The sequence below is a fragment of the Mustela nivalis genome, assembly GCF_964662115.1.
Source record: "Mustela nivalis genome assembly, chromosome: 9".
Lineage (NCBI taxonomy): Eukaryota > Metazoa > Chordata > Mammalia > Carnivora > Mustelidae > Mustela > Mustela nivalis.
Genome location: NC_139028.1, coordinates 54496627 through 54510988, shown reverse-complemented (window position 1 = coordinate 54510988; position 14362 = coordinate 54496627). Strand labels below are relative to the sequence as shown.

Sequence of the window (14362 nt, the reverse complement as noted above, 5' to 3'; positions counted from 1 at the left end):
TATTATTTGTCCCAGGGGTACAGGTCTGTGAATCGTCAGGCTTACACACTTCACAGCACTCACCATTTCACATACCCTCGACAATGTCCATAACCCAACCACCCTCTCCATACCTCCCTTCCCCTCCAGCAACCTTTAGTTTGTTTTGTGAGATTAAGAGTCTCTTATGGTTTGTCTCCCTCCCGATCTCATCTTGTTCCATTTTTTTCCTTCCCTACCCCCCAGACCCCCCCAGTCTGCCTCTCAAATTCCTCATATCAGGGAGATTTTATTTTATTTTTTAAAGATTTTATTTATTTACTTGACAGGTCACAAGCAGGCAGAGAGGCAGGCAGAGAGAGAGGCGGAAGTAGTGAGCCCAATGAAGGGTTTGATCCCAGTTCCCTGAGATCATGACCTGAGCCAAAGGCAGAGGCTCAACCCACTGAGCCACCCAGGTGCCTCCTTTTTCTTATTTTAAAAATATGTTTACTTTTAAGTAATCTCTATACCCAGTGTGGGGCTTGGCCTCAAACCCTGAGATCAAGAGTTGCATGCTCTCCTGACAGTCAGCCAGGTGCCCCTGGTTATTTTCTTTTTAGAGTACCAGTTCAAATTTTTTGTTGAGTTCTATTTTTTATTGAGTTTTTCTCTCTTTTTAAAAATTGTAGGGCTTCTTTATGTAGTCTAGATACAAGGTCTCTGTTACTTATATGCGTTGCAAATATCTTCTTTCAAATATCTTTTCCATCCTATGGCTTGCCTTTTCATTTTTTTCAGATTTTTTTGATGATAGAAATTTTAACTGCAATTTAGTAAGTTTAATAAGCTCTTCCTTTATAGCTAGTCCTTTTGAATCCTATTAAAAAAAAGTTTTTCCCCACTCTTTGATCATGAAGGTGTTCTTTTATATTCTAGAAATTTTTTTTTTAAAGATTTTATTTGTTTATTTGACAGAGATTACAAGTAGTCAGGCAGACATAGAGAAGGGGGGAGCAGGCTTCCTGCTAAACAGAGAGCCCAATGCGGGGCTTGATCCCAGGACCCTGAGATCATGACCTGAGCTGAAGGCAGAGGCTTAAACTACTGAGCTACCCAGGCGCCCTTCTTCTAGAAATTTTATTTTACTTTCACGTTTAGATTTCTAGCCCACCTGGAACTGACTTTTCTGTAATACAAAGTAGGGGGCAATTTTGTTTTTATTTGGCTTTTTATTAAATATGCCTGGTCATTTTTAAAAGTCTTTCTGCTTGCTCATTTTTTAAAAAATTGACATTTATTTCTTCAAACAAGTATAGTTTTTTATGACCATATGTAGTATATTTTTAAATAGTATAATATAGAGGTTAAGAATTTGGCTTCAGTCTCTGCTCAGCAGGAAGCCTGCTTCTCTTCCTCTCTCTCTCTCCCTACCTCTCTGCCTACTTGTGATCTCTGTCTGTCTAATAAATGAAAAAAATCTTTAAAAAGAAAAAAAAAGAATTTGGCTTCAGTACTAGATTGCTTGTGTTAAAATCTCTTAAGTTATTCATTCAGCATTTATTTGCTGAGCATCTACTACGTGTCAATCCCTCTTCTAGGGATGTCCCACCAAATAAAACAGACCAAAGTCCCTGCCTTCTTGTGGTGGTGGTCAGGACGTAGATAATAACAAAAGAATATAAATTATATTATAGAGTTATGTGTGTGGTTAAAATCAGAGAAGGGAGTAGAATATGAAAGAGGATGAAGTTTAAAATAGGGTGGTCAGGGAAGCCTTCATGGAAGAGGCAATAGTTGGATAAAGACCTGAAGCAGCTGAGGGAGTAGATCTTGTGACCATAATGGGGAAGGGTTATTTCAGAAAGAGGTAATAGCCAGTGAAAGCTCCTGAGGCAGGAGTGTATTTGAGAACAAGTAGTAACAGCGAGCCAGTATGGTTAGAACAGAAGTGAGAGGGTGAGTTATAGATAACAAAGTCAGAGAGGTAACAGGAGCCATTGAAGGATTTTGAGCACAGCACTGACGTGATCTGACTATATTTAAGAACATTTTCTCTACCCCATCCTGCCTGCCGTTGCCCAGCCTAACCACACCACTCTCCACACGGAGATTTAGTATATTGCTTCCAGTGTCTTCTCCAAAGCGTTACTTACCACCTGTGTCCTTTTCAATTAAGTCCTTAAGCCCTCCCAAGCTGCAGTTTCATCATCATAGGATTTTTGCGGCACTTGAATGAAGTAACATATGTAAAAGAAATGTTAAAGTTGTTTCCACTATTCTTTGACTGGAACACCAATGGAATCAGACTGTACTCTTCTCTCCATTTCTGCCTCTGCCCTCCTATCCCCAAAGTTCTAGAATCCTAGGATTTACAGATGTTGAACCACCCTTGCAGTCAGGAATAAAACCCATTTAGCCACAAACAGAAGAATGAAGCTGGGCCATTTCCTTACAACATACACTATCGACTCAAAATGGTTGAAAGACCTAAATCTGAGATAGGAATCATCAAATTCTAGAGGAGGGCATAGGCAGCAAATTCTGTGACCTCAGCCGCAACTTTTTCTAGACACGTTTGCAAAGGCAAAGGAAACAAAAGCAAAAATGAATGACTGGGACTTCATCAAGGTAAAAAGGTTTTGCACAGCTAAGGAAACAGTTGACAAAACCAAAAGATGGCCGACAGAATGGGAGAAGGTATTTGCAAAAGACATATCAGAGAAATGGCTAGTATCCAAGATCTGTGGGAACTTATCAAACTTATCAAACTCAACATCCAAAGAAAAACAATCCAATCAAGAAAAGGACAGAAGACATGAACAGACATTTCTGCAAAGAAGACATCCAAATGGCCAACAGACACATGAATAAAACCTCCACATCACTTGGCATCAGGGAAATGCAAATCAAAACCACAGGGAGGTTGTTGGGGATTTCACTTTTCAAGGAAATATTTTGGGGCCTGCTCTTTGGTATCTCTTCTCTGGTGTCTGTACATTCATAGTATGTGTATCTATTTAATAATTTAGTCTGCTGCTTTGGCAAGAGTAGAAGGCTGAGTAAGGACTTGTTGGCTCCCTATTACACAGGGAAGGGGCAGTCATCTCCCTGTGAGGATGAGAGCCAATGTTGTTATTTCTTTCTTTGAGTTATTTTATAGTCCATTAAAATTTATTTTTTCTCTTCCTGCTGTAGTTCACTTAGCAGCCATGGAAGGTCACCTTCACTGCTTTAAATTCCTACTCAGCAGAATGAACAGTAAAACCCAAGCTTTAAAAGCCTTCAATGATAATGGAGAAAATGTATTGGATCTGGCCCAGAGGTTCTTTAAGCAGAACATTTTGCAGTTTATCCAAGGAGCTGAGTATGAAGGAAGTGATCCAAAAGATCAGGAAAGTAAGTAATAAACCTGAAATGTTTTAGCATTTAATAAGTAGAGTAAGTAAAAAAAAAAAAAAAAGAAGTTATAAGGCATATGTTATGTTTAAATATGTTACTTATAATTGTCCACACATTCATTCAGTTTCTCTTCTTTATTATGAAATATTTTAGGCAGAAATATATAAAGATTAATGCAATGTAATGAATACATTTTTTATGCCACTGATTTAAGAATAAAATGCTGTATATTTAAAAGCTTCTTGGTTCTGTCTCTTTGATATCATTCATTTCTTTTTCTTCTCAGAGGTAACTGTTGTTTTGGATTTTTAATTCCATTCTATAGGTTTTCTATTTAGTGAATATGTACTCACAAAAATATGCACTATTGTGTGTTTTTGGAGAAATAGACTAACATGTTCTAACTAAGAAATCCTAAAATTCAGCAGTCGAAGGATTCATATGATTGGCCCAGGTTGAAGTGTGAATCTGTGCTGTGCTGGCTTTCTTCCCAACTAGCTTTCTCTGCTTGTAGCAGATTTAGCAGGAGGTGGGGAAGGGAGCAAGACTTTAAGATTCAGACCAGAGATTTTCAAGGTCTGATTTGTACTGATTACTTTTGCCAGCATCCCATTGGTGAAAATTGAGTCACGTGGGCATACTAGTTGTGGGGAAGCCTTGGGGATTCAGTACCTAGCTGAGAAGACTCACCTCAGCTGAAGCTCTCGTACTATTGAAGGTAGAGCATTTTAGTAGACAACTAACAGTCCTTGAAACTTCTTTTAAAATCTTATGAAAATGGCATTTAAACAGTATGCATTCTTTTATTCCTTGCTTTTTTCCAGAAAATACTATGTTTTTGATATTAGGCCAATGGAAGTATTCCAGTTTATCCTTTTTGTTATATAGTATTGCATTTTATGAAAACCATCATTTATCCATTTTCCAGTTTGTTATTTAGATTGTTTTTCACTATTACAGTCAGTGTGGTCATGGATATTCTTGTATGTGTCTCCTTAAGTACATATACAAGAGATTCTTTAGAGAAGTAGGTCACTACCTTTTTAACACATAGCCCCCACAGACAGTATTTGCGTGGCACACTGGGATTGTTGGTTGTGCCTTCTTGAGGGACTGCCTATCTTCTCTGAAGACTGAGAGTTAGAAGCTTGACTTGGGTAAATAGGTGTGCATTCTGCTTTAGGGTTTGCTTGGTGGGATATGCCCATCTTCAGTATAAACAGGGATTGCTAGATTCTTCATCAGAGTAATTACAGAAGTTTACACTCTCATCAGTAATGTTTGGTGGGAATTTAGAGGAATGATATTCAGTATTGTCAGACTTTACAATTTTTGCCAATTGGGCGTGAAAAGCCTTAATTTGTACTTTGATTTTCATTTTCTTTTTATTATGAATGAGATTGAATATCCTTCTGTAAGTTAATGGCTATTGTAGTTTTCTCCTCTATAAATTTCTTGCCTATACTTTTCTCCCTTTTTTTTTTTTAAGATTTTATTTATTTATACATGAAAGATAGAGAGACAAAGAGAGAAAGAGAGAGAGAAAGGCAGAGGCAGAGGAAGAAGCAGGTTCCCTGTGGAGCTGGGAGCCTGACAGCAGGACTCCATCCCAGGACCCTGGGATCACAATCTGAGCTGAAGGCAGAGGCTTAACTGACTGAGTTACCCAGGCACCCTAGTTTACACTCATGAAACCATCACAATCTAGATATAAAACATTTCCTTCCATCACCTCTGGAGTGGACCTCTTGCAGTTCACCCTTACTTTCACTCTGGCCCCACAAAACCACCTACTTGCTTTCTGTCCCTATAGATCAGTTTGAATTTTCTAATGGAACTATTTTGAGATTCACCCCTGTTATGTATATTAATAATAGTTCATTCCTTTTAATTGTCGAATAACACCCCATTATATGGTTGTATTGTATATTTCTTTTTAACAGTTCACCTGCCGATAAACATTTGGATTATTTCCAATTTTGGACTATTATTAATAAAGCTGTTCTGAACCTTTACATAGATATATGTTTGTAGTTCTCTTGGTAAATATGGAAGAGGGGGATGTATGGTGGGTTTTTGTTTAACTTTAAGAGGTTGTGTAACAGGGGCACCTGAGTGGCTCAGTCATCTAAGTGTCTGACTCTTGACCCCAAATCAGGTCTTGATCTTAGGGTCATGAGTTCAGGCCCCACAGTAGGTTCCATGCTGGGTGTGAAGCCTACTTAACAACAACAACAAAAAAGTTGTTATCAACTATTTTGTAAAGTAGTTGTATTGCTTATATCCCCACCAGACATGTATGAGAATTCCATTTGCTCCATGGAATTGCTAGCACTTGATATGGTCAGTCTGTTTTATTAGCTGTTCTAATGGATGTGTAGTGTTACCCTACCATGGTTTTAGTATACATCTTCCTGAAATCTAATTAATATTGAGCATCTTTTCAAATGGGCATTCGTATATCTTTTTTTTTTTTTCTAAGATTTTATTTATTTATTTGACAGAGAGCACAAGTAGGCAGAGAGGCAGGCGGGGTGTGGGGAAGCAGGCTCCCTGCCGAGCAGAGAGCCCGATGTGGGGCTCCATCCCAGGAACCCGGGACCATGACCCAAATCAAAGGCAGAGGCCTTAACCCACTGAGGCACCCAGGCACCCCGCATTCGTATATCTTTTATCAAGTATCTGTTTAATTCTTTTGCCCATTTGTAAATTGGGTTTTTTGTCTACTAATTACTGACTTTTGACAGTTCTTTAGAGTTTTTGTCAGGTATATGTTATGGCCTATATTTTCTCCCTTTCTGAAGCTTGCCTGGTTTCATGGCAATATGTACATATATTTTAAATTTTTATTTTAGAGAGAGAGAGGGCATGTGATTAACAGGGGTGGGGCAGGGAGAGAAGGGAGAATCTTAGGCGCCATGCTCAATATGGAGCCTGACACATGGCTTGATCTCATGACCCAAAGATCGTAACCTGAGCCAAAATCAAGAGTTGGATGCTTAACTGACTGAGCCACCCAGGCACCCCATGGAGTATCTTTCAAAGAATGAAAGTTTTAAATTTTGGTAAAGTACAATTTATCAGTCTTCATGTCTTTTGTTGTGTGTCCTATCTGTGAAATATTTGTTCACCTCAAAGTTAGCAAGATATCCTTCAATAGTTTTCTTCCTTTTTTTTTATTTTAAAGATTTTATTTATTCATTTGATAGAGATCACAGGCAGAGAGGCAGGCAGAGAGAGAAGGGGAAGCAGGCTCCCTGCTGAACAGAGAGCCCAACGTAGGGCTCGATCCCAGGACTCTGGGATCATGACCTGAGCCAAAGACAGAGGCTTTAACCCACTGAGCCACCCAGGCGCCCCTCTTCAATAGTTTTCTAAAAATGTGTCAGTTTTAGCCTTTTAATTCAGATCTTTGATCTACGTCAGGTTAAATTTTATGTGGAATTTTGAGTGAAATTAAGTGTTCATTTAAAATTTTGTTTACCCCCCACACACATACAGCTACTTGTCCTAGCACCATTTTTTTGGAAAGGCTTTCCTTTCCCCATTGAAATATTTTGTCAGCTTTGTAAAAAGTCAGTTGGCTATATATGTATGGGTGTGTTTCTGGCCTCTGCATTCTGTCTTATAGATCTGTTTATTTGCCAATACCACAACTGTCTTGATTATGATAGCTTTATGGTAAGCATCAATCATATCAAAGCTATTATGATAGCTTTATGGTAAGACTTAGAATCGGGTAGTCTAAGTCTCCAACCTTGTTCTTTTAAAAATACTCTTTGGAGGGGCACCTAAATGGTGCAGTTGGTTAAGTGTCCAACTCTTGGCTTCAGCTCAGATCACGATTTTGGGGTCGTGAGATCGAGCCCTGTGTTGGGTTTTGTGTTCAACACAAAGTCTGCTTGGGACTCTTTCCCTCTCCCTCAGCCTCTCCCTACTGTATTCTCTCTTTCTCGCTCTAAAATAAATAAATAAATCATTCAAAATACTCTGGCTGTTCTGTTTCATTTCTGTATTTAAAAATGAGAATAACTATATCTCATTTAACAACTAAGTTGTTAAAATGGTTATAATGAGGCATTACTTACCAGTGCTTACTACCATGTCTGGCATTCAGTAAGGGCTCAGTATATGTAGTTGCTACATTAAAAACATTTTATCAAGTACTTACAGTTAGGTACTAGGTCAGGTACACTTATACAGCCATGTGTGTATGTATATGTGTTTGTATATATATTTATACTTCATGTGCTTCCAGTTTTTATACAAAGGGTTGAAAATGACCATCTTCTTATGTTTTGTGTTGGTCTGACAATGGAATATGGCTAAGAATAGTTCTGGTACAGTACTACTCTTGGCATGTTTAAAGTCCTGTGGGGAGAAAGGGCTACACAGTTAATAATAATCTTATTTTATGATTCTCTTTTTATTACTTGTCATTGTATCAACTGAACTAATTCTAGTGTAACATTCTTAATTGAGTTAATATTGAAATTTGAATTTTGTGACTGCTTAAGGCAGGGGAAAGAATGACCTGATACATTTACGGAAATGTTGAATTTTTATTCATAGCTTTAGCATTTCCAGGTCATGTGGCTGCCTTTAAAGGTGATTTGGAAATGCTTAAGAAATTAATTGAAGATGGAGTAATTAATATTAATGAACGTGATAATAATGGATCAACTCCTATGCATAAAGGTGAGTTATGAGTCCTGCTTCATTTTCAGTTCTGACACAATTACTGTTTTTTACCTTTTAAAATAATTATCCCTTTGAAACATGTGAAAATGTAGAACTTACCCTAATACCCTAGAGGATATCCGTCTCCCTTATATGATACACAGAGTACTTATTTTCAGTTCATTTGTGATACTCCTCTTACGATGCCAGAAATTAAGTATCACATTTAGGATAATTCCAGTGAAAATTCTCTTAAGACATTGACGTGTTAAGATATGAAATTCACAGCTGGAGAAGTTTCTTAGGACTAATATTTTCTTAGGACTAAAATGATCTATAATTCTTGCTAAAGCATGATAAAGGTATAACAGAACTTGAAAAAAGGTATAGCAGAATTTTCTTCTTGTACTCTGTAAAAATGTGTTTACTTTTATAGAAATATCAATGAACATTAGATTTAAACACAATTTCCATATGTCCGCCACTTTCATCTGTATTCCCTACTTCCTTCTGTGTGGAATTCTAAAATATTAATTAGCTTTTTGGTTTTTTAATCAGACTTTGTCAAATTGTCAACACCTTGTTGAGAGTATGGGTACTCTAGGATTTACTTTTGCCAGTCTTCCTTTAATTTATAAAATCAAATACCAAATCTTTAACTTAATGCATCTGAAATTTCCATTCTGCTTTATTTGTGATATTGTAAGCTATTTTGTAATGTAATGGCCGGTATTTCTTTCTTTCTTTTTTTTTTTTTAAGATTTTATTTATTTATGTGACAGAGAGATCACAAGTAGGCAGAGAGGCAGGCAGAGAGGGGGACGCAGGCTCCTTGCTGAGCAGAGAGCTTGATCCTGGCTCTATCGCAGGGTCCTGAGACCATGACCTGAGTCGAAGGCAGAGGCTTAACCCACTGAGCCACCCAGGTGACCAATGGCCAATAATTCTTATAAAAATTTTAAAGGGGGCACCGGCTAGCTCAGTCAGTAGAGCATGTAACTCTTGAAGTTGGGGTCATGAGTTCTAGCCCTATGTTGGGCATAGAGATTACTTAACTCTTAAAAAAAGGAGGGCAGGGGTAGAGTAAAAAGACAGTAGGGTAGCTAAGGCAGTCATGTGTTTGAATTATATTTTATTTTGTAAATAACTTCTGATAGTCCCAATCATAGGTTATGTTCTTGTTGGTTAGCTTCTTAGTTTAATTGTTAAATTTGGTTTACTTCATAATGAATCTCCGATATAGAATTTAAACATCATCATGTGTACCAATAGTTTTATAAGAGAGGTTAGGTGGAGTAAGAAGGGGAATGCAAAGGGGGTTTCTTCTACACACAGAGAGGTTCCTATTTTGGCAAACACTTTATTCCAGACTTGGAAAATCTCACTTCTCCATCTTAGCTTGGCTCTCTAGGGGTTTAGCTCTTCACCATGGGATTTGTGAATGGGGAGGAAATTTAAAGTGTGCACTATGTATATGTATATATATTTTAAAATGTGGTACCCTGGAGCAAAGCCTTCATTTATTATCCTAGATAATACCACTTAAAAAAAAAAAGATTTTATTTATTTATTTGACAGAGATCACAAGTAAGCAGAGAGGCAGGCGGGGGCGGGGGTGGGGGTGGGGAGAGCAGGCTCCCTGCTGAACAGAGAGCCTATGTGGGGCTGAATCCCAGGATCCTGGGATCATGACCTGAACTGAAGGCAGAGGATTTACCCCACTGAGCCACCCAGGCACCCCTAAATATAACCACTTTTTATTACTAATGTAAATATAGGGTATCATTCAGACACTGTAGCAAAAGGTAGGTGTGATCATAACGTTTATATTTCATCTTCACAGGAAGAATTAAGTTTTATTGATGGCTGTTTTTCAGCCTTTCTCAGTCGCTTCTTCACCACTGGAACTAAGATTGAAATGAGGGACCTGGAAGTAGATTCTCAAGGGCTTAATGCATAACAGTAGGGTGTTTGTGATGCAGCCCTTGTGAGAAGATGGGAGGGTGAAATTGAGGAAACCAAAGTGTTTGCCTTTCACCCCTTGTCTTGTCAGTCTGTCCATTGAGGACTCCCAGGCCCAGGGGTGGAACAGGGAGTGTGATGGGGGATGATAAGTGGCTACAAGTAGGGGAAGGGGCCTTTTGTGTACACTTGGCTTTCCTGATGAACATCTGTGTGTTTAGATTATATCCAAATTGGGTAAATTAAAGTTGTCTCTTTATAACTTAATCCACATTTTTTACATTTATTAATCTCTCTGCTTCTTTTTCTTTAATTTTGATTTTGATTCAATAAATAAGTTACAATGTTTAAAGATTCTTTTTTTTTTTTTTGATAGAGATCACAAGTAGGCAGAGAGGCAAGCAGAGAGAGGGGGAAGCAGACTCCCTGCTGAGCAGAGAGCCTGATATGGGGCTCAGTCGCAGGACCCTGAGATCATGACCTGAGCTGAAGGCAGAGGCTTAACCCACTGAGCCACTCAGGCGCCCAGTTGCAGTGTTTATTATTGAGGCATTTTTCTTGGTCATTTAATAATTGTTAAATCCACTGTGACTGCTCCTTTTTTTCATTTGCTAAGCCATAAGTATTTCAAATGACTTCTTAAAAATTTCTAGTTACAGAATAATTTTATCTGTTCTCTTATAAAACATTGGTCAAATTAATCACATATCCTAACCAATGTACAATAAGGATCTTGGGTAAAAATCCTTTTATTTTATTTCATTTTAGAAAAGTTACTTAGCTTCCCATCCCCCTCTTTGTAAGCATTGCCTGTGTAATAAAATTTAAATGTGGGGTTAAGCTCATTCTATCTTTGACAAAACAATTATCTGTGATTCATAAATACCTTTTGTAACTTTTAAAGATGGAATATATTGCTGTTTTTGTCTAAAGTGAGGTTATTTCTAGAGGTCTGGGAAATCTTGTACTGTTTTGAGTGTTTTTTTTTTTTTTTAAATTTTATTTATTTATTTGAAAGGCAGAGATCACAAGCAGGCAGAGAGAGAGAGTGGAGGAAGCAGGCTGTCTGCTGAGCAGAGAGCCTGATGCAGGGCTTGATCCCAGGACCCTGGGATCATGACCTGAGCCGAAGGCAGAGGCTTTAACCCACTGAGCCACCCAGGCGCCTGTGTTTTGAGTGGTTTTGGATTTTCTGTAGGAGAGAGCAAGAAAGCCCAGAATTTTCAGGGGCCAATTCTGAGTTAGGGAGATGGCTCTGAATGAACTAGAGGAGGACAGAAGAGTTCTTACTTTGTCACAGTATCTGACTTTGTGTCCTCTTTTCTCTGTTGCCAGTATTGAAGGTGAATTCCCTTTTTGAGGCACGAGAGGTATATCAAAAGCTCCTAGTCTTTGATTCATTTTACAGAGGCACTTATAGTCAGCACCCACCATATGTCTGCACCACGTAGACAGTGTGAGGTCCAGACCTTATTGCTAAGGAGTACATGCTTCCAACCATGAACATCTAAAGATTTGTACAAGTCAGGAGTAATTGATGCCAAAAAGTATTTGTTTCTTAAAATACATGCAGTAGGAATTCAGGAATAGAAACTGAGGAATAGAAGAAGTTGGTAAAGGTTAAATTATGAGAGACATGTTTGTGGGAATTCAGAAATAATACCTTATGTTTATATGCTACTTAATGGGGTGTAAAACTGTCATCACATTTAATCCTTATTTTAATTTTATGAACCCTCTTTCTAAGTATGAAATCATCTCTGTAAAACATGAGGAAATTGGGGTCCAGAGGAATCAGTTTTCTTGACTGAGGTTACACATCTGGTAAGAGCAAAGCTGACATTTTTCTTAGTATCCTCATTCACTTATTCATGCCTCAACTTCATAGACCTTTATTGAGGGTCTGTATGTGCCAACCACTTGCTAAGTTCTGTCCTGCCCTCCAGTCTCACTGTTTAGTAGACCTAAAGTCAGATCTTTTAAGTTTATTAAGTATCTTTCCACCCAGCTTCCCTGAATCTTCAGATGGATCTAGAAGGATGGGTAGAAGTTAGATGAACACATAGCTGAGGGCTGGGCACTAGGCAGGAGGACACATAGACAGAGTTGTGGAGGTGAAAATTAATCCTGAGTGCTTGTATTAAGGACAAGATTTAGAAAAAGGTGGTAAACAGTTCAGGTGATTAGTGAGGGGCCTGTAAATGTTGAGTCATGAGAGTCAGAAGAAGAACCTGTTTACATAAGATGACCAAGATTTTCAAAGTCCATGTAGTCAGCCCTGTGGCTGGACTGTGCTCATATTTTGGTCAGATGCAAGATTCGTCAGGAGCTATAGATAGCAGCAGGTGAACTCTGGATAAAGACTGGGAAAACCTAGATTATAGTTTCAAATCCATTACTTTCATGCTGCGTGATGTTAAATAAATAACATCTTTGAGCTTCAACTTTTATATCTTCTTCAAATTTTTATATAAATTTTATATTGGGATGCAAAGTCCTCTGTATTGGAGGTAAGCCCAGTAGATTTTTGATTAAGTGTTTGCCTAATGAATACATAAATGAACAGAGAATAACATCTGCCCAACTTTTGTTGGTTATTACAAGGATCAGTATTTATGAAAATATTCTCTAATGGTACTGTCCGAGATATCAGACAACTGTTACTAATAACAATAACTTTTTGTGTGTATTTTTGTTTTTGTCTTTTTTTTTTTTTAAACAGCTGCTGGGCAAGGCCACATAGAGTGTTTGCAGTGGATAATTAAAATGGGAGCAGACAGTAATATTACCAACAAAGCAGGGGAGAAACCCAGTGATGTGGCTAAAAGGTATCCCTGTCTGCTTCACTTCTTTCTTTGGTTTTTAAGGTTTTGGGTATACTCTCTTACACTCAGAAAGCTCTTAGGATTTAATGGAATTATGTGGACTCCATCAAATGCTGACAGAGTAACAATTTTTCAGCTGAATTGACATTTGATGATAAATCAGCTCTTCTCACTAAAGTAATGATTTTCAGCTGGAAAGTAGTATTGTCCCCTTTCCTCGTGGGGGGCAGTGTCACATGACTGGAAACTATCACTGATATATAGTGAGGTCGGGTCCAGGAATGCTTAACATTTGACAGTGCTTAGAACTGTGGTACAGAATGAAGAATGGTGTCACCCAAATGCCCCTATTTCTTTAGAAATACTGTGTGATTAAGAGGCATAATCAAAAGGAGCCACTTAGGTTTTGAAACAAATTTTAATATTTACATTTGAATTAAATATAGCACCTGCTATTAAGCATCTCCTGCTCATCTCCTATGCAGGTCCTCAAGGAAAATTTAGTCCATCCATTTATTCATTCGGTTATTTTTCATTCAACTTCCTATGTACTTAGCATGTCCCTATTGCTATGGTTAGTGTTAGGATTACAAAGATGAAAAAACACAGTCCTTGTCCTCAAGTCTAAAATCTTGTAAAGAGATTCAGTACATAAACATAATTATTATTAATTATAATCATTGTAACATATTACATGTTATGTATAAGATACAATAAGAACATAGGAGAAAAAGTGCCCAGGTCTTCCTGTTTGAAAGTTTTGGGGAAGTTAGGAAGGAACAGAAGGGGAACAGAATTTATATAGAGGTCGGGAAATTTTTTATTTTGGGAGGAAGCAACATTTATGCTGATGCCTTAAAGGAGGAAGTGTTGTAAGATAGTACCTTATGTGTTTGAGGAATTGCTTGTGGTCCAGAACTGCTTGAATGTAAAGTAGGAATGTGGGCTAAAATTTGCAAATGAGGCCCAACAGGATGCTAATCATTCAATGTTAATCATGCATTGATTGCTGTGCAGTTTTTAAGAGTTATTGTCCTTACAATTTTGAGGGATTTCTTTGAGGCTTTGGAGCATGATTTTGTGGTACCACATACCTAGGATCATTATCTACTTAGGCCCACTTTAGTTTTACTTTGGAAAACAGCTTTATTAAGGTTTAATTGGTATATGATAAAGTACACATCTTTGTACAGTACGATCTGATGAATCTGACATAGGTACTTACCCATGAAACCATTACTGCCATCAAGATAGGGAAAGTCTCCTTGTGCCCCCTTTGTAGTCTGTCTCCTTCCCACTGCTCCCCACTTTCCCTTCCCCAAGCAAATGCTGATCTGCTGTCTGTCACTATAGATTAGTTTGTATTTCCTAGAATTTTATATAAATGGAATCATATAGTACATATGCTTATATATCTGCCTTCTTTCGCTCAGGTTAATTATATATGAGGTTTTTTCATGTGTATTTGTAGCTCATTTCTTTCTTATAGCTGAGCAGTACTCCCTTGGCTATAGAATTCCATAGTATTCCATAGT

The 14362-nt window shown here is 37.8% G+C and overlaps 1 protein-coding gene across 7 annotated transcripts in view; it reads left to right on the top strand.

Annotated features, from left to right (window-relative positions):
- Positions 1–14362, top strand: part of ANKRD42 (ankyrin repeat domain 42) — a 57077-nt gene that overhangs the window by 23557 nt on the left and 19158 nt on the right. For 3 of the 7 annotated variants that reach the window (XR_014298717.1, XM_082682884.1, XM_082682887.1), the window contains 3 exons: positions 3157–3357; positions 7933–8058; positions 12725–12830. Coding sequence is in view for 5 of the 7 variants with exons in the window: in XM_082682884.1 (XP_082539010.1) it covers positions 3157–3357; positions 7933–8058; positions 12725–12830 (433 nt within the window). In the remaining 2 variants the exon portion in view is untranslated. The other 4 variants (XR_014298718.1, XM_082682888.1, XM_082682885.1 and 1 more) reach the window with 4 other exon arrangements.